The sequence below is a fragment of the Phoenix dactylifera genome, chromosome 2 (assembly GCF_051530095.1).
Source record: "Phoenix dactylifera cultivar Ajwa chromosome 2, Ajwa_hap1_PhDact_Kaust_v1.1, whole genome shotgun sequence".
NCBI lineage: Eukaryota > Viridiplantae > Streptophyta > Magnoliopsida > Arecales > Arecaceae > Phoenix > Phoenix dactylifera.
In genome coordinates, this window is record NC_143191.1 from 35,911,100 (window position 1) to 35,930,772 (window position 19,673).

At 39.5% G+C, this 19,673-nt stretch overlaps 1 protein-coding gene across 1 annotated transcript; it reads left to right on the forward strand.

Annotated features, from left to right (window-relative positions):
- The first annotated feature begins 1,273 nt into the window (after positions 1–1,273).
- Positions 1,274–18,062, forward strand: LOC103701526 (putative glucose-6-phosphate 1-epimerase). The gene is made up of 9 exons (XM_008783606.5): positions 1,274–1,693; positions 12,096–12,170; positions 13,723–13,779; positions 13,871–14,031; positions 14,192–14,332; positions 15,187–15,289; positions 15,362–15,461; positions 15,655–15,897; positions 17,449–18,062. Exons 1-8 carry the CDS (start codon positions 1,601–1,603, stop codon positions 15,864–15,866), a joined length of 942 nt encoding a protein of 313 aa, XP_008781828.1. The 5' UTR covers positions 1,274–1,600; the 3' UTR covers positions 15,867–15,897; positions 17,449–18,062.
- Positions 18,063–19,673: the final 1,611 nt, after the last annotated feature.

Here is a 19,673-nt window from a genome sequence, read left to right on the forward strand (position 1 = left end):
CGTGGCTGGAGTGCAAAGATCATGCGACATGAACGGGATGGCCCACACTGCATCACTAAAGTACGAAAAAAGTTTTTGCTGTTGGAGATGAGACAACTTAGCATGGCTGCACCAAAAGGTTAAGCCAATTTTTAATGTTAAGCTTGATGATAATCATCTATTATCTTACTAAATAACCTGGCCGAACGCAAGGCGATGACTCCTCCCGACGAACCTATGGGCAAGCTCTAGGGTTGCAAATTTTTTTTTTTTTCTGAAATGAATGGTTCATACAACTTTAATATGGACACATTAAAAAAAAAAAAAGAAACAATACATTCCGGAGTGCTATATGCAGCTCTTTTTCCTCTGTATACACACCAGTCCATCCAATCTGCGGCTTATTGGCTTCTCTATATACGTGTTTAGCATGCTAGGGTTGCAACTCTTCGCTGCAATATTAAAAATTACTGATAAATTTTTGAAGCTGAGTTTAGTTCTGGAGTTTTTTTTTTTGTGTTTTCTTGCGATGAAATTAAGGAAAAAGAAGCTAGTTTAAACACTTTGGCACATAATTTTTTTGCCTCGACTTCATCTCGAGAGGGGCCCAAGACGACCGACCACAGGAGCTCGCACAAAACTTTCGGCGGAAGGCCCACCATCGATTAGGCCTAGGTCCATGATCACACGGTAGACCACCTTTTGGACGGTCCTTGTCCGTGGCCTTGCTGCCCAGATCCGTCGTACACAGCAAGATGGGTCCGGATAAGAACAGTTAGAACTGACCGTGCGATAGCGATCGAACGACCCTGATTATTATCCGGCTGCCCGCATATAAGTCCCCTGCGACGCTCGGTTTGCGCGAATGCAGGCAAGAGATGCACTGGTTTATCCCAGCGGTGAGCCCCCACGAGTGGGGCTATCTTCACCGTCCATTTCACTCTATCCGGATCCAACCGTACAAACTCCAGGAGCACGTCCGAGGTCCGGAAACGGATGACCGGAAAACCTTTCGGTGGCGTGGTGTCCTTTTCTCCGCATCAGAAAACCGCAGGAAAAATGGACGGCAGCGATCTTCTCCAAAACTATTTTTTATGCTTTCTCGTGGATCCCACTTCTGCAGCCAGGTTCTTCTCGATTTAAAAATATATGACATGCATCCCAAACTTATAATTGGTAAACGCCACCCAATCGTGCACCCTCTCACCGAAGCTTGGCCCCACAACAGGTTCTTTCGTAGGTGTGGAAAACGTTGCCTGTAATAAATAGCACTCGCTTTCTCGGAACACCCGACGATCAACCCAACTTGGTGCCGTTAATCAAGAATGGGTGGTCTTGGCTGCGGGTTCCGTAGCGGGGATTCTCGTTGTTGGTGCGTGAAATTCCAACTGATTTATATAGCAGTCGCGCGCAATACGATTCCGCTGGGCAACGGCCGAGCTGGAGAACCCTCGCACGCTCCATAAATACCCCAGCGGAGCTCCGAGAACTTTTCTGTTCTCTTTTCCTGCTCCCAGTAGCCTTCCTCAGTGGGTTTTGGAGGTCGGGCGTCGAGAGAGAGGGAGAGAGGAGGAGAGGGCGGGAAGCTGGGATTGGCGTTTCTGGTTATGGGATTTGAGCGATGGCGGCGGGGATGCCATCGGTGGAGCTGTGCAGGGGCATCAATGGCCTCGACAAGGTCGTGCTGAGGGAGGCCAAGGGGTGTTCGGCCGAGGTCTGGTTTCTTCCACTCCCCTCTCTCGAATCTTTCTTCGATTTCTTGTGTTTCTTTGACTGAGTTTATTTTCTTTCTTGGGTTCGAGTTGGGAGATCTCTCTTGGATAAAGAACTTGGATTCTTGATCGTTTCTTGTGGTTTTTTGGTGGTAGAATTTGATCTGTTCTGTTCTTGCTGGATCTTATGTTGTTGTAACCATTTTGATAGATTAATTTGTTGATTCTTCTGATTGTTTGATGAATCCATGGAATTCTGCGGTAATTTAAGTGTCTTCTTGCTGCCAGTGGTTGGTTAGCGCATGTTAAGAAACCCCTCTGATTAGGTAATTTGATTCCATTTTCTTGATAGGTAATTTGATTCCTTTTCTTGATCTTGTGGTGAAACAGTTTCTGGAGAATGCTCTGCAGGCGTCGGATTCCTATAAGTTTGCAAAAAAGAAAATGTTCTTGATGAAATTGCCCTATTGGGTTTTGGACTCTTTAGTATGTGGTGAACCTTAAGGTGATTTTAAGACATCAGTTAATGATGAAATTAATCGGTCACTTGAATGCCTATAAAGTGGAGGGGAGTTTGTACATAACTGCGTCAAGCTGTCTTTATTGAAATCCTCTTCTCCGAGTTATTTCTAGATCTTCTAGTTTTCTTCTTCTTCTTCTTGTTCTTCTTATCTGGTAGCTCGCAACTATTCTGGTTGCAGCTGGTGCTTCTGTGTTTTGATGTGATGGTTCTTCGGATAGCTGCTGCTGTTTTGAAGTGGACAATTTATTCACCTTTACTGAATTAGAATCCAGCCCAGAGACCATCAGTGTTTTCTAACATGCAGATTTCTCTCCGACTAGATGCTGCTTTTCTTTTCTTGTGGTATATTGATTGAGATTTGTGGGACATCAATTTATGGTATATTGTTTGCAAGAATTCCTTATTATAGCAACAGGGAAAAGTTATAGCAGGATCGCTTAAGGTTTGTGGGACATCAGACTTAACATGTCACACATCTTGTGCGCCAACTTTCTCTTACATTAAGAAAAAATGATTAGTGTGTTGCTCACATTGGTGTTGTTTCTCTTGTTTTTTCTGGTTGTCTTAGATTGGAGATAGCTCTATGAGCTCTTCTTTAAGCACATCTCTCTTGCATTTCATGATAAGGTAGAAAGAAATGCAATATTTAGCTTATGATTCTTGTTTCTGGTGAATCAGTCTGGTTTTGGCACATCTTGTGCGCTCACTTTCTCTTACATTAAGAAAAAAAGATTAGTGCGTCGCTCACATTGGTGTTGTTTCTCTTGTTTTTTCAAGTTGTCTTAGATTGGAGATAGCTCTATGAGCTCTTCTTTAAGAACATCTCTCTTGCATTTCATGATAAGATAGAAAGAAATGCAAGATTTAGCTTATGCTTCTTGTTTCTGGTGAATCAGTCCAGTTTTCACTAATTTTGGTCACCATATTCCGTAAACACACATGCTTTGGCATAGGAATTAGCTAAGCATTTAGTTCAGTGAAGGTGCACTGCTACATTGCAGTACTTAACCCCTTGAGATGCTTTAGTCTGAAAGTCTTATCAAGCCTGACATTTGACTATGGCATTATTTTTTTTTCTATAATTATGTTATTAGCCATATGGACTTAAGCTTGATTACTTGTGAGGCATCTAGTTCAGTTGTCATGACCTATATCTTTTATTTTGCTTTTATATTTTTTTTTTTCAAAATTGCCACAACTTTTATGAGTGCCTAGATCATCATCTTGAGAGTAGTACTAGTTTTCTTTCAGTAATTTCCTCCACATATAGACTTCCTTTAGATTTTTTTTTGGCTATTTGCTTTTTTGTGCTATATGTATATGTCCTAAAATCTTTATGGAATAGATTCTTATGACATAGGAAAGTCATGTAGGACCTGAAATATTGTTTTTATCATAGCTTGTAGACTGAGAACTTTATATCCAGATAATATTTCAATATTGATGAAAACATATAATATTTCTGAGATAACTTGTTGTTGTTGTCGAATTTTCATCATTATTTTTAGTTTTGAAACAGGGTTGCTTTTTGATAAAGAGCTTTGAATCAGGGATCATAGATTTGGCAAATGTTGGTACAGGAGGAATCTTCAGAACTTCAAAGGGTTGTAAGGTTTCATGATTAGGAATTGATGCATTTGCTGTAGAAACGTAACTGGTTTTGACGGGCTCGAGGATACCATCTTAAGAGTTTATCAGAAAATTCTGAGAGATGGTAAAAGAGGGAAGGTTAGGGATGTTTGCATAGGTTAAATATGTTCTTAATGGTTCTATGTTGTTCCAAGCAGTTTTGGTGCTTCAGCTAGTCACATCATTAGACAATTTGGAAGATTATTTTCTTCCTTTTTAAAGGGCATTCCTTGTCTTTGCATTTTTATTTTGGTAGATTAGTGGTTTAGAATGTAGATGATCTTTAGAAACTATAGATAAATTATTCTATGGAACTTCAATGACAATTTTTTTATTTTTGTGATTTGAAAATTTTCTCATTGAAATGTCGAAGAGGATGCTATATTTTGATAGTAGGTTGCATCCAAGCTAGCACATGACAGATTGGCTAGTCAAAGCACTACTATTTGTTATAATTATGCCTGCAGTTTATGGTTGAAAAATTTTTACTTGAAAGGTCAGAGCAATCTATTGTCTACGATGTGGTTGAATCTGAGCGATCATAGTCCACACAGATAATGTCGATCATGTAAACGGTATATGTGTTCATTGTTCAACAGACTTTTTAGTTCAATTTTCACTGAGCTGTGGCCTAATACTATGTTCCACACAAGAAATCACTCTTCCTTGTTATATTCAATCCACATAAAAGTACTCTCATGTGTTTAGAATGTCTAAGATCTGTATCATCCTTGATTTTAAGTTCTCCAAATTTTCATAATTTAAATCCAAAAATGATGTTATTCGGTTATAGATTATTACTATAACAAGTACCTTTAACTATCTTCCGTAGTTTTGTTTTACTATAGATTGGAAAAATTGGATATGTGCAAAAGAAGGGCCCTTGCTACTTACGTCATTTTTGCTGCTAGATCTCTAAACAATTGTGTTATATTTGCCATGAGAATATTGGATGATTCACCTTGCAACCATCCCTGCTACCTAAGTGTATCCCATTTTATTTTCTCGCTTCAAGTTTACTTTATTGTTTCTGTTGGGATTAATGGGCACAAAACTCACTGTATCCGGCTTACCAATTAACAATTGGTCTCATTCAGGCATTCCATCAAACACATCACAGGCATGAACAGATAAGCACAAAGACACCAAATTTACGTGGTTCGGCAGCAAGTGCCTACATCCACGGGAAGGAGGAACAATCCACTATATCAATCTTCCCAATAGGGTACAAGCATAGATACATAAGAGCCCAAAATATGGACTGCCAAATGATCACAATAGGAGGCAATATAAAACCAAATATAAAGCAAGAAACAACCTGATCGGATCACCCTTCTGCAGCCACAATGATAGATCAAAAGTGTAGTATGCAAATCAACCTTTCTACGGCTCCAATGGTAGATCAAATGAGTATCAAAACCATACCTTCCCTTGTTGCAATTTCTGTGAACAGCAAAGAAGAAAGGGGCTCACGGAAACAGGGAAGTCACAGGAAGAAGCCACGGCTGAAGAAGGGAAGAAGGAAGAACGCCTCCAGCGAATGAAGACAGAAGGGAACCCAAGTCAGATGTTGCCAAGAGACCGAGAGCGCACGGGAGGAAGAAGATGGGAGCGGCGGCGGCTGAAAAAACCCTTTCAACCTAAAACCAAAACAAAACCCTTCATCCCACGGGAAAAGAGGTAACATGTACCTTTTATATAATGAAATGTCATTTTGCAAATAGGTCCCTCTCAAAGCCACTATTTGGAGCAAAGTCCAAAATAGTCAACAATCCTCCTCCTTGCGACAAATTATGTACCTATCATCAAATATGGATTGATAAAATAACCTCCTCCTCACCACAAGCCCGGAAGGGCATTAACAAGTGCTCACACCAATCAAGTTCAGGAAAGTCCTGAACTTAACTGCTGTGATTGGTTTAGTGAACATATCAGCCGGATTATGAGCAGTGTAGATTTTCTGAATCCGGACATCACCATTCTCCACCAAATCTCTGATGAAGTGATACCTGACATCTATATGCTTAGTGCGTTCGTGATACATCTGATCTCTGGCAAGATGCAAAGCACTTTGACTGTCACAATTAATATCCAAACGGTCCTGCTCGAGACCCAAATCCTGTACTAGTCCTCTTAACCAAATAGCTTCCTTTGCTGCCTCTGTCAACGCCATATACTCTGCTTCTATAGTAGACAAAGCAACTGTAGGCTGCAAAGTAGCCTTCCAACTGACTGCACAACCAGAGAGAGTAAATACATATCCGGTTAACGACCTCCTCCTGTCCAAATCACTAGCATAATCTGAATCAGAAAATCCTGTAATAGTGCAATTACTCTGTGCGGAGAATACCAATCCCAAATTGGAAGTGCCTTTTAGATATCTAAGTATCCATTTCACAGCTGACCAGTGAGCCTTTCCAGGCTTATCCATGTATCTGCTTACTACGCTTACTGCCTGTGAAATATCAGATCAAGTGCAGACCATTGCATACATGATGCTACCTACTGCACTTGCATATGGCACTCTGGACATATATCTCTCCTCATCCTCAGTCTGGGGACAGAGTGTGGCAGATAATTTGAAATGACTGGCAAAAGGAGTAGTGACTGGCTTGACTGTGGACATACCAAATCTATCCAAGACTTTCTTAATATATCCATGCTGAGTAAGAAAAAGTCTACCCAACTGCCTGTCACGACTGATCTCCATCCCAAGTATTTTCTTTGCCGGTCCAAGATCCTTCATCTCAAATGCAGTACTGAGCTCAGCTTTCAGATTTTGGATGATTGATATATCCTTGGCTGCTATCATCATATCATCCACATACAGTAATAAGTAACAAAAGGATCCATCTGAAAACCGCTGGTGATATACGCAACTGTCATATGGAGATCTGTTGTATCCATGGTCGACTATAAACTTATCAAATTTGCGATACCACTGTCTTGGAGACTGCTTGAGACCATATAATGATCTCTTGAGCAAACATACATGATCTTCCTTGTCTGGAACCTCAAAACCAGGTGGTTGTTGCATATAAATCTGTTCCTCTAAATCACCGTGAAGAAAAGCTGTTTTAACATCTAGCTGTTCCAGCTCTAAATTCTGAGAAACAACTAAGGCAAGCAACACACGAATAGAAGAGTGTTTAACTACAGGAGAAAATATTTCCTTATAGTCAATTCCCTCCCGTTGACAATAGCCCTTAGCTACTAACCTGGCCTTATATCTTAAATCCTGATGACTGGCTCCCTCTTTATTCTTGAAGATCCATTTGCAGCCTATTGCCTTCTTGCCCTCTGGTAATCTGACTAATTTCCAAGTCTGATTCTTCTCTAAAGATTGTAATTCTTCAACCATAGCCATGGTCCATTGTTCAGCCTGCGGACAACTAATAGCCTCCTGATATGTGGTCGGCTCATCACCAATAGTGTCTGCAATGCTCAGAGCATAATAAACTAACCCAGCACAAGCTGAATCCTCAAAACCATACCTTTGTGGTGTTCTGATCTGACGCCTGGGTCTACGAGTGGCAATGCTATCAATCTGATCCTGACCTTCCATGGTAACCTCCTCCTGAGTCTGTATCTCTGCATTTGTCTGCTGTTGCTGCTCATTCAGAATTAAAGTATCTTCATTTGCCTGCTGCTGTGATCTGATAGTCTGATCAATATTCATAACAGTCCTATTTATCTGATCCTGACCCTGATCTCTCTCAGAAGAACTTGGCTGTAGCTGCCTTAAAGGAGTAGCTATCTCATGAAATGTCACATCCCTACTGACTAAAAAACCTTGGGATCCAGGCTCTGTGCACCATAATCTGTAGCCTTTTACCCCAGATGCGTATCCTAGAAATACGCACTTCTTAGCCCTAGGGTCCAACTTTCCATCTCTTACATGTGCATAAGCTGGACACCCAAAGACTCTGAGTACTGAATAGTCTGCAGGTTTTCCTGTCCACATTTCTTCCGGAGTTTTCATGCCCAATGCTAATGCTGGAGATCGGTTTATAATGTAGCAGGCTGTGTGAGAGGCCTCTGCCCAAAAATCTCTAGTTAATCCAGAACTAGATAGCATAGATCTGACTCTCTCAATTAGTGTGCGATTCATGCGTTCTGCCACACCATTCTGTTGAGGTGTACCCACTGTGGTTCTATGTCTGACAATACCCTCTAATTTGCAAAAGTCATTAAACTCAGTAGAACAGAATTCTAATCCATTGTCAGTTCGGAAGGTTTTCAACTTCCTATCAGTATGCCTCTCGACCATAGCCTTCCACTTCTTAAATGTGTCAAATACATCACTCTTATTTCTGATAGTGTATATCCAGACTTTGCGGGAGTAGTCATCAATAAAAGTGAGTAAATACCTAGATCCACCCTTGGATGTAATTGGGGCTGGTCCCCATAGGTCAGAATGAATATAATCTAATATACCAGCTGTCCTGTGCACGCCTGTAGAAAAGCTGACCCTGTGTTGTTTTTCGAACACACAATGCTCACAGAATCCAAGTGCACCAACCTTCTGACCACTTAGCAAACCACGTTTGCTCAGCTCCTGTAAACCTTTATCTGAGATGTGGCCCAATCTCTGATGCCACAGGTGTGTCAACTGCTCAGTAGAAGACTGCACTGCTGAAGCCTGTCCAACTATTGTACTACCATCCAAATAGTAAAGGGTCCCACACAATTTTCCTTTCAATAAAGTCAATACTCCTTTATTGATAGTTATTGATCCTCTACCCCATCTGCCCTCGAAACCTGCACTATCGAAAACATGTACTGAGAGAAGGTTTCTCTTTAGTTGAGGAACATATCTGACATCGTCCAAGGTCACCACAGTGTTTGCATTAGATTTAATTTGAACTGTACCAACACCTTCCACTTTACAAATACCATCATCTCCAAAAAGAACAGTGCCCCCCTCACATGATCTAAAAGAAGAGAACCATTCCTTATGAGGTGTCATGTGGAAAGATGCTCCAGAGTCCACAATCCAAGTATCAGGATGACTGACACTGCAAGCAGCTGTAAATACTGCATCATTATCATTACTGTTGTGACCTGCTGATGAAACTGCAACCGTTGCCGAGTCTGAGACGGTTCCTTTATCCTTTTGTTCCCTCTCTTTCTTAGACTGTAGTAGTCTACATTCTGATTTCCAGTGGCCTGGTTTCTTACAATAGTGACAAACACCTGGTCTTCTAGACCTAGACTTTGATCTGATTTTGGATTTGCTTCTACCTTGTCCACCTTTCTTCTGCTCATCTCTACCTCTAACTATAAGTCCTTGAGCTGGAGTCTGAACTTGATGTTGTAGCTGTACTTTCAATCTAAGCTCATTGGATAACAAAGTAGCTTCTACCTCTTCAAGACTTATTGTCTCTTTTCCATGGAGCATAGTAGTAGTAATATGCTCAAAGGACTTAGGCAATGAGTAGATGAGGATCAAAGCCTTGTCTTCTTCATCTACTTCAACACCAATATTTGATAAATCAAGTAGGAGCTTATTATACTCATCCAAGTGATCTTTGAGTGAAGTCCCTTCTGCCATACGAAATGTGTGCAACTTTCCCCTCAAATACAATCTATTAGTAAGGGATTTTGCCATATATAGACTCTCCAATTTTTCCCATACTCCCTTAGCTGTATCAAGATCCACAACATTTCGCAGGACTTTATCACTCAAACCCGAAAACAAAGTTCCTAGTGCTCTCTCATTAATCTCTTCTTTGACAGCCTCATTATCTCCTGGGATTGCATCCATACCCTTGAGGGCTTTTGCTACACCCTCCTTAACCAACAGGTATTTCATTCTTACCTTCCATAGTGAGAAGTCCCCTGTGCCATCAAATACAGCCACTTCATGCCTTATGATAGTGGAATGTGAAACAGAAGCCGAATCGTTAGCCCTAGATGAATTTTGTTGCCCAACAGTAGCCATAGCTCTGATACCAATTGTTGGGATTAATGGGCACAAAACTCACTGTATCCGGCTTACCAATTAACAATTGGTCTCATTCAGGCATTCCATCAAACACATCACAGGCATGAACAGATAAGCACAAAGACACCAAATTTACGTGGTTCGGCAGCAAGTGCCTACATCCACGGGAAGGAGGAACAATCCACTATATCAATCTTCCCAATAGGGTACAAGCATAGATACATAAGAGCCCAAAATATGGACTGCCAAATGATCACAATAGGAGGCAATATAAAACCAAATATAAAGCAAGAAACAACCTGATCGGATCACCCTTCTGCAGCCACAATGATAGATCAAAAGTGTAGTATGCAAATCAACCTTTCTACGGCTCCAATGGTAGATCAAATGAGTATCAAAACCATACCTTCCCTTGTTGCAATTTCTGTGAACAGCAAAGAAGAAAGGGGCTCACGGAAACAGGGAAGTCACAGGAAGAAGCCACGGCTGAAGAAGGGAAGAAGGAAGAACGCCTCCAGCGAATGAAGACAGAAGGGAACCCAAGTCAGATGTTGCCAAGAGACCGAGAGCGCACGGGAGGAAGAAGATGGGAGCGGCGGCGGCTGAAAAAACCCTTTCAACCTAAAACCAAAACAAAACCCTTCATCCCACGGGAAAAGAGGTAACATGTACCTTTTATATAATGAAATGTCATTTTGCAAATAGGTCCCTCTCAAAGCCACTATTTGGAGCAAAGTCCAAAATAGTCAACAGTTTCATCCTTGTCACCATAACTATTTGAGTTGCCTCTGGTGTTATTACCGGATTTCTTGATCCTTTCTCGCAACTTCCATCCACTTTAACTTAGGATTTTTCCCTCCTTGGCTCTTTTTCTATGTCCCTTTGAAATAATTGCTGGGCCGCCTCAAAAGATCTTTATTGCACATGCCCAAACTGTTTCTGTCATTTCTGCATCACTTAATAAATGCAACTTCCGTGCCTTCTCTAATATATATGTCACCTCCCTAGATTTGCAGCTCATACTCATTAAATATGCCTAGACCCTCAACATTACCAGCACTTTTTTAATCCCATACATGTTAGGCTTTATGATCATTTTTAAAGCTTTCTTTACTTAGTCTTCCTTTAAGCTGCCAAGGAATGGTTCAATCACATGACATTCCTGGAAGTGTGTCTCCTCTTTATCTGTCTGCTATATCTATCTCTCCATTTTTTTAATCCCAAAACTGATAACCGACTCATAGTACCCTCATTTCCATTTCCATTTCCAAGTCATGTTCCATACTTTGTTTATGTTCTATACTTCAGCTGATACACAAGCCTTTATCTTCTGATCCATCCTTTGTAATTACAACCGAACATTTAATCTTGTTCTATTCTAAGACTATATTTCATTTTTGCAAATTGAACAATATCACATCTTATTGAATATTTCTAATGGTTTCATTTATGGCTTGTCTAAAGAGATAATTCTTATTGCTGATCGTTTTGGCATGGGCCAGCTAAAACTCACAAATCACTTGGCTGATGAAAACTGTACCTAATGCTTTTCACCGCCTTAATATAATTGTGTCTTCAAAAAATTCAATATACAAGAATTGCATGTCTGTATTTCTTAAAACCGGTTATACTACTTCTGATGGGAGTTTAATTGGCATTTCATGTTAATAAAGAATGTCAAGAAGTAGAAGCCCAAATATTTCATTGATTGATTGGATCATGTTCATCCATCAAATAATCTTTCTCTTGAATCGATCATGTCCACTAAATATGTGAGTTACTTATATACAGGGAGATGAAATAATATGTAAAAATTAGAATATAAGAGTTTCCATGAGTTTGTTTCACATGCCAAATTAATCTTAATCTTATATTATTATGTACACTATGTAAGTACATGTTTCTTGTCTCCATTAACTGGAACATTTAATGGCTTAGAGCTTACATTTACTTAATAAAGCCCTTGTAAAGGTGAATGTTTATATACTATAATTCAGTGTTTAATACCGATCACTTTGTTGTTGTGCAACCTATGCTAGTATTCTTTAAAACGGTGCTTGCTGGTCTCTATCCTGATTCCATTTGCCTTGTTGAGTATTTTTCATAACTTGGATGACCCCTTATTCATGCCTTTTTGCTTTGTGCTCAAATCTCTCAACTATGGGTTATTTATTTATGACTTATCTTATTTGCATGATTTAGATCCATGTCAACTTCCTGATAAAATAGCAATTCAAAAGTTGTTCATTTGTGGATGCCGGTAGCCGATGTACTGTTGTATGCATATCCATTTGTGTTTTTGCAGGTGTATCTGTATGGAGGTCAAGTAACATCATGGAAAAATATCTATGGCGAGGAGTTGCTTTTTGTCAGCAGTAAGGTACCAAAGTTGATTCTTATCTTTTCCAAGGACTGGAATATAGAAGCATGAAAGTCCTGCAAGATGACATATATACAAATGATCCTGGTCATTTATAGTATCGTCAGGATAAGGGCAAAGTTTTCAGGTTATCCTCCATATGCAAATACCGTTGCTAATTTGCTATAATAACGAACTAGTTCTTATCAAAAAATAATGCAATATTAGTTGAAATACTTTTCTCTTAAAAGGAACGCACGGTAAGCAGGAAATGTGAAAAGGTAATGGATGGCACCCACAGGATACCAGGTGCTTCCCCACTAGAATCCTTGAGTTGACTCGAGGTTTTGGGAGTTAAACTGCCCACCTAGCACATGTTCATTTCTATAATGCTGCCTACGTGGATGACTGTTATGACTGTGCTTGCTGTAAATATATTCTACTCAAACACTTCTTAAGCACTCTTGCTTGCTATGACGTTCTAGTTTCATCATTTGCTGCTTGTGTACTCGAATGTCCTAGAGTTGCTTCCATGCCCATTCATGCTTTTTACAACTATTATGGTTCAGTTTCTCTAGGGATTTATACTGCTTAACTTTATTATTTTTGAGGTTACACTTAAGTTTTATGTGGAGATGTCATCTCAAGTTCGGCATGGAGATTAAATAATATTGGTTAATAGACTCTTGTCTATTTTGGGGTGAATGTCATGGACCTTTTGGAGGCTATGTTCCATGAGCATGAGCGATATCTGTATCACTGTCTTCTATCTATTTTGGTATCTCCTTCAAGGCTTCAACTGTATGCTTTGAAGTCTTTTTTCTTTTAAATGACTGTCCTTTCTTTTCCATTCTGAACCCTGCCCTATGTATATTTTGAATCTCTTTGTTTTTGTTATGGACTTCTTATTCTCTTCTTTCATCTTTTAGATTTTTTTTTTGTAATTGCATATATCAATTTTTTACATCTTAAGCCTGAAAGGTTACTGTTTTTCCTTCTCTTTATGTCAGTATGATATCCCTATTTAGAGCCTGTCTCCTTGCAACTTCCAATTGCATGACACTATAATCCTCTGGTTTGAAGGATTTGACCATGAAACAATGAGGACGTTTCCTTTTCATTTAAATCATGTTCGAATTGTTTATGTGCTTTGTACCCTTCCCAAGATATTTTTGTGTTTCATTTGTTATCTTGCTGCCATCATGGGAACCAAGTGCATGAACTTTCATTGTACATACAATACCTTGTTATGAGGCTCATTAGCTATGGTCATTAAAGTCAGAGAGATGTAACATCTGTCTCTCAGAATGTTGGGATATTATCCTCTTTTTTTTTTTGGTACAACGGCGGCTCACACCCGACGGGTTTGAATGCAGCCAATATTATCCCTTATTCATAGTGAATTAATTCAACGAAAGTGTTTCTTGGCACAGCATGTGCTTAAGTAGATGTAAATCAATGGATGGGAGATGTTCATCTTATGTTTAGTGATTTCGTTAACTAAGTTTGACCTTAATCTTGCTCTGGTCATCTAATGTCCTTGTCTAACTTCCCCTTTTTTTATTCTTTATAGGCTACCTTCAAGCTTCCAAAAGCAATACGTGGGGGTATCCCAATATGCTTTCCTCAAGTATGACTATCTTATCATCTATTTTTTATCTAATTACACCTCATCTGTACTTTCATCATCATTGTCACCCAAAAATGCTCTGATCATGCAGTTTGGGAGCCATGGAGCTCTTGAACTACATGGGTTTGCCAGGAACAGGTTTTGGAGTATTGACACTAACCCACCAACTTTTCCAGCACACAGTGTCACTAAAACTTTTGTCGATTTAATCCTCAAGCCATCTGACAAAGACACAAAGATCTGGCCTCACAGGTTGCTATATGCAGATTGACTTCTTCAGATATTTTTCCTTAATAAGTTATATGCAAGCTATCAGTACTGTGTCTGTCTACATTTTCTTTTTGTTAGTTTCTTTTACTGCACTCCTTCTATGCTTGGCTGAACCATTACTGTGTACTTTCTATCATTGCAGTTATGAATTTCGTCTAAGAGTTGCTCTGGCTCGTGGAGGAGCTCTGATACTGACATCACGCATAAGAAACACCAATACTGATGGAAGACCATTCTCATTTACATTTGCATTTCAGACTTACTTTTCTGTCTCTGACATCAGGTTTGTCAGACAAATTTTGCTAAGTTTCTCATATGTTTTTTCATTATATTTTATAAATCTGTATCCATTAGTAGTCTAATCATATGAGCATTCACAATTCTGAGCAATACAGAATTTCTTGCATAGGGAAAAATAGAGGAAAAGGAATGAAAAATTGTAGGTTTTTTGGACTTGATATGTTTTTAATATTAATGTGTGTGTGTGTAATGGGTTGGAAAGAATGAGGTCTCAAGTGTTAGTGGCAGTTGATTACCTGCGCACATGCACATGCACACCGTGCAGCTGAATACACAAAGTTCACCAACCAACATGGACAATGGTTACACTCTAGATTTTGGATATAAATACAATATCTGTATATGTCCAGAATAATTATATGTTTCTGAAGACTAAGCACCATTAAATTTCTATTGTAACTAGTTTGCCATGTATTTTAAGAAACATTTTATGCATTGTTTGACTCTCTCTATCCTCATACCAATTTAGATATATAAATAAGATAAATATCTGGCCAGATGTTTGTTAATTTTTCTTAGATCAATCAGAATTTGTCCAGTCAAAAAAAAAAAAAAAAAATCTTTGACCATAGGTTTTTATTATTTTGTACAATTAGATATGCTTAGTCATTCTGTTATGCTTGTTTAACAACAAATAATTATCATAATTCTAACCACCAAGCCTCTTTTAAATTATGTTGGGTTGTCTTTACGAATCCTCATTAGTCAAGTAGTTCTATTTAGGGCTAGATCTGATGTCATATTTAGTTTTGGCAAGTGGCAACATACACTCCAGTCATCCTTTATTTTTTTTTCCTGCCCACTTTCCTGGACCTGAATTTCAAGTAAATGTTCCAGTGAAGTGCGGGTAGAAGGATTGGAGACACTGGATTACCTTGACAACTTGAAGGAGAAGCAGCGCTTCACAGAACAAGGAGATGCACTTACATTTGAATCTGAAGTAAGTAAATCAGCATAGTCATATAGACTGTTATAGTTGGACATTAAATATTAATGCTCTTGTTCAAAAAAGGTGGAGAAAATATATTTGAGCACGCCAATGAAGATTGCTATTCTGGATCATGAAAAGAAAAGCACATTTGTTTTGCTAAAAGACGGTCTTCCTGATGCTGGTGAGTTTGATATTAGTTTCTATTTCCTTTTTTTTCCATTATCTTCTGACTATCTTCTTTGAACCTTGGACAATTCCCATCATATTTACTGCTTGCATCAAGAATTCTAGGGAAATGAATAACTGAAATCAGAATCAGTAGAATCTTTTTTATAATGAAGTCCTTGGTGGCATATCCTTTTTCCTCCATGCAGTGGTATGGAATCCTTGGGACAAGAAAGCCAAAGCCCTGGCGGATTTTGGGTATGATGAGTATAAACATATGCTTTGCGTGGAGGCGGCAGCCATTGAGAAGCCCATCACTCTGAAGCCTGGTCAGGAATGGAAAGGAACACAAGAGCTATCTACTGTTCCTTCCAGTTACTGTAGTGGGCAGTTGGATCCTCAGAAAGTTCTTCAAGGTTGAGAGGTTGTCCTACTGTGTACATCCTATAAAGGTATGTTCCATATCCTAGTCGTAGAGTACTGTTAGATTATTGTATTTGAAGGCTCATTCACTGGTATTCCAATTTCTAGTACTTAAGCATGGATGGCCTTATGATGTATGATTGGCTTGGCACTTCACTGCACCAAGTCTTAAATCATCAAGATAAGACAATTGAAAGTATAGGAGACCATTCGCTGTTTCCATTAGACAAGTGTTTGAGAAGTTTTCATGAACCTATTTGTTTCTAACCATCGGTAAGGATTTTGGATTCTAAACCTTCCAGATAGAAGATATTTTTCTATTACATCGTTGCATGTACTTAACATAGCTGAGTTTTGAAATGACGCCAACCACAGAACCAATATGACAGGACATATTTGATTTCAACATCAATTTATAGTTGTGTTATTGTGATTTATTATTTTAGGAGAAATCTTAGTCTGAGATTCAGTTGGGCTGACTAGATTTTGTTTTCAGTGGTTTCTGGAGTTCCATGTTTGCCTTTTGGATTTTCAATCAAAAGCATGAAGAAGAAAAGGTTTAAATTAAAATTAGAAAAAGACAATAAAAAAGTCGAAACTACTTTAGAAATCATTTAAGCATATTGTGCTCTTTGAGATCTTCGGGTGTTTGCTTTTGTTGAACCTCTGATTGTATAGTTTGGATTGTTTCAGGCTATACTTACGTAGAAATTTTTAAATTAAAAATAAAATGTTAAAATGCATGTTGTGCACTAATTTAGAGTGTAATATATTGTTTCACTTGATAAAATAAATGACAATCTAAAGAAGTAAAAAATTATTAATTTATATTCTTTACGGAATAATTGCAAGACTTTCTTTTTAACTATGGTAGATGTATATGAGAATAACGCATAAAGACCATTGGTCTATGATTCTGATCGGCGAGGGTTTGGAAATATTTGGAACTTCTTGGGGTTTGAAACTTGATACCCTATGAAGGAGATTTGATCTTATTAGATCTCAAGAATCCAAGCTCAAATCTGAACCTAACTTCACAATGCTAAACTGCACAAGAAGTTCCCTTGCCACCTTCCCACCACTCCCCCCCCCCCAACAAACCTCCTCCTTTTCCTCTCCCTCTCTCCAAAAAAAATCTTAAAGCTTCCAAAAGATGTATGCTTGCACATATATGTTTAATACTTCTTTTTTAAATAATATATGTTTAATACTTCTTACAATTCGAATAAATATTTAAATAAATGATTGTGGGAACTTATCATAGTTTGTCCTTTGGACATGTAATATCAGCCTGTGGGTTGCTTCCAGCTGGAAATGAGGTGTCTTTGCTTCGGTTTCAGAATTTTGGCCTGAACTTTAAATGCATGATCTGACATATAATTTTGTGATGTCCACCTTCTGAGCTCCATCACCCCTAGAGACTTGTTTTAGTAAAAAACTGCTGAAAATGATTTATTTATTTTTCCTTTGTTTTCTTAATTATTTTTGCTTATTTAGAAAATAATTCTTTTGTTTTATAATCGATTACTTTCTGTAAGCACATTTGTTATATGCATGCTTATATATCATTTTGTTTGCAGGCATTCTCCTTCCTGTTGCATCCTCTTTATCAATGCCCTGCAGGGGTATTCTGGCTGTTTTCGTGCCCATTCACTTTTTTCCTTTTTCCCATCTTATAGGCTATGGTGTATCTAATCTAGAGGCAGAATTTTAGTGGAATAGTAGCAACTAGCAACCATGTTTTACGTGGTCCACATCTATCAAGAAGAAAAGGAATGTCAGCCCAAACCAGAGGGTACATAAATCCAAACATGTTAGACCTACTGCTTGTTTCTTGTAGCATATCATCGCAAGAAACCAAGTTTTTGAGGATGAGAGAGGCATGTAAAGGTCTACTGGCCCTTTTTCTGAATGTATTAATCTTTTATGGGGTTCTGTGCCTTCTGCTATAAAAACTTTTGGCCCGGGGTCTGAAAGTTATATAGCAGTGACGGTGCTTCTATTAAACCTCTGAGTTCTTCGGGTGGATTATCCGATGTAGTGCCATCCGAACTGATAGCGTGCAACTCTATATTATTAGTCCCACTCAGACAAGTGATGGCCAGAAAAGCTATCCCTCCAAAATTGTCAGCTGATAGCCCAATCATGAATTTAATCAATTCTTATGCACCATATCTTCAGAACTCTGAATCAATAATGGCCTCTCTTAGAGATGTTTGGATTTGAGGTTTACACTTCCCTTTAGTTGGAGATAAATACTCATTTCAGAGATAGCAGAAGCGTTCAAACTTTTGCTTTACCTAGTTAATTGAGTTGTAACACTGACCCGACACTTGCTCTGCCTACTTAATCGGGTTGTAAGTGCTTGGCTTAAAATGTTATTACATCGATCTGTGATGAAGGCATGATCCTAGGAATTATAACTCATTCGCAAACAGAATTGCTAGCCAGGGCAACTTTCTGGGTTTTTTTATGGGTAGCCAGCGCAATATTAGATGAGACTGCAGTCTGCTTTACGCTTCACTGCTGAAGGCATTTGAGTACGAGGGATAACTCATTTTGTTGGAACGAACCTCAGTTTAGTTTGCATGCCTTATCACTTTGCTGCTCTTGTACGACCTAAGGCAGTCTCATAATTGATCATGCCTTGTGGTCCGATGCTAACACTTCATGTTTCCAGCTTTGGTGGAACCGAAGTAGTCTCTTTTTACTCTTTATTAAAACATAGAAATGGCATTTAAATTAACCTATGCATGGGCGGTCTCCGGCTGATCCTACCGCAGCCGTCACGCTCCCGTTTTAGCATTTTTTGGGGGGAGTACCACCATCTGCATTATTTTTTTTTGCATAAATCAACTGACTAATTTAATCCTAAGATTACCAACCTCAGCTTTTGCACTTTCTTGATTACAAACCAAAGGCTAGGCGGGAAAAGTTTTTAGCTAATTGGTGGGGTCGTTCACACCTTTTTGGGGGGTTTGTCATAAAACTGATTCATGTCACCATGTTTAAATATATGCAATCTGTTGCTGGAAATTGGACACGGGGGCGACCACTGGCTGAGAAGGAGGGAGCTCCGGCAAGAAATGGCGGGTGGCAGTCCGTCGGCGAGCGGCGTCCTGCGGGAGACCTACAAAAAGCCGGGTTTTCGTCGCCGGCCCTCCGATGCTTAAGTCAGAGGGGGCTAATGTGTAAGGGGAGAGAGATTATCCTCTCTAGTTTTGTAGAGTCCAGCCCTTTCTAAGAAAGAGAGGTTTTCCTTTTATAGGAGGGATACAGAGTTACCTGTGATGTGACCGGACGAATTAAATGAGTTACCGTCATGATTGAGTGTGGTTATCTGAATTAATGCATTGCCGTGGAGGACGGGACTGGAGCCAATGAGTTGTTGTGGGTGACCGGACGTAGTTGAGTGAGTTGATGAGTTGCCGTGGATGGCCTGAGATTTTGAGTAACTCGGAGATCCGTGGAGACCATGCGCATTAATTATTGATAGTCGTAGCAGGGTATGGTCCCTAGTTGATGTGTCGTGGCGTGGCCGGCAAGCAAAGCAGGGTACGGTGAGACTGCTACAGGGCGTAGCCGCAGCATGTGGACGACGAGCTCGGTCTTCTGAGCTCGGCCTACATGAGCTCGGTCTTCTGAGCTCGGCTTGCATGAGCTCGGCTCGGCCTGCATGAGCCCGGCCTGCTTGAGCTCGGCCTTCTAAGCTCGGTCTTCATGAGCTCGGCTTGCTTGAGCTCGGCCTTCTGCATGAGCTCGGCCTGCATGAGGTCAGGCTTGTTGTCGGATTTGGGTGCTTTAA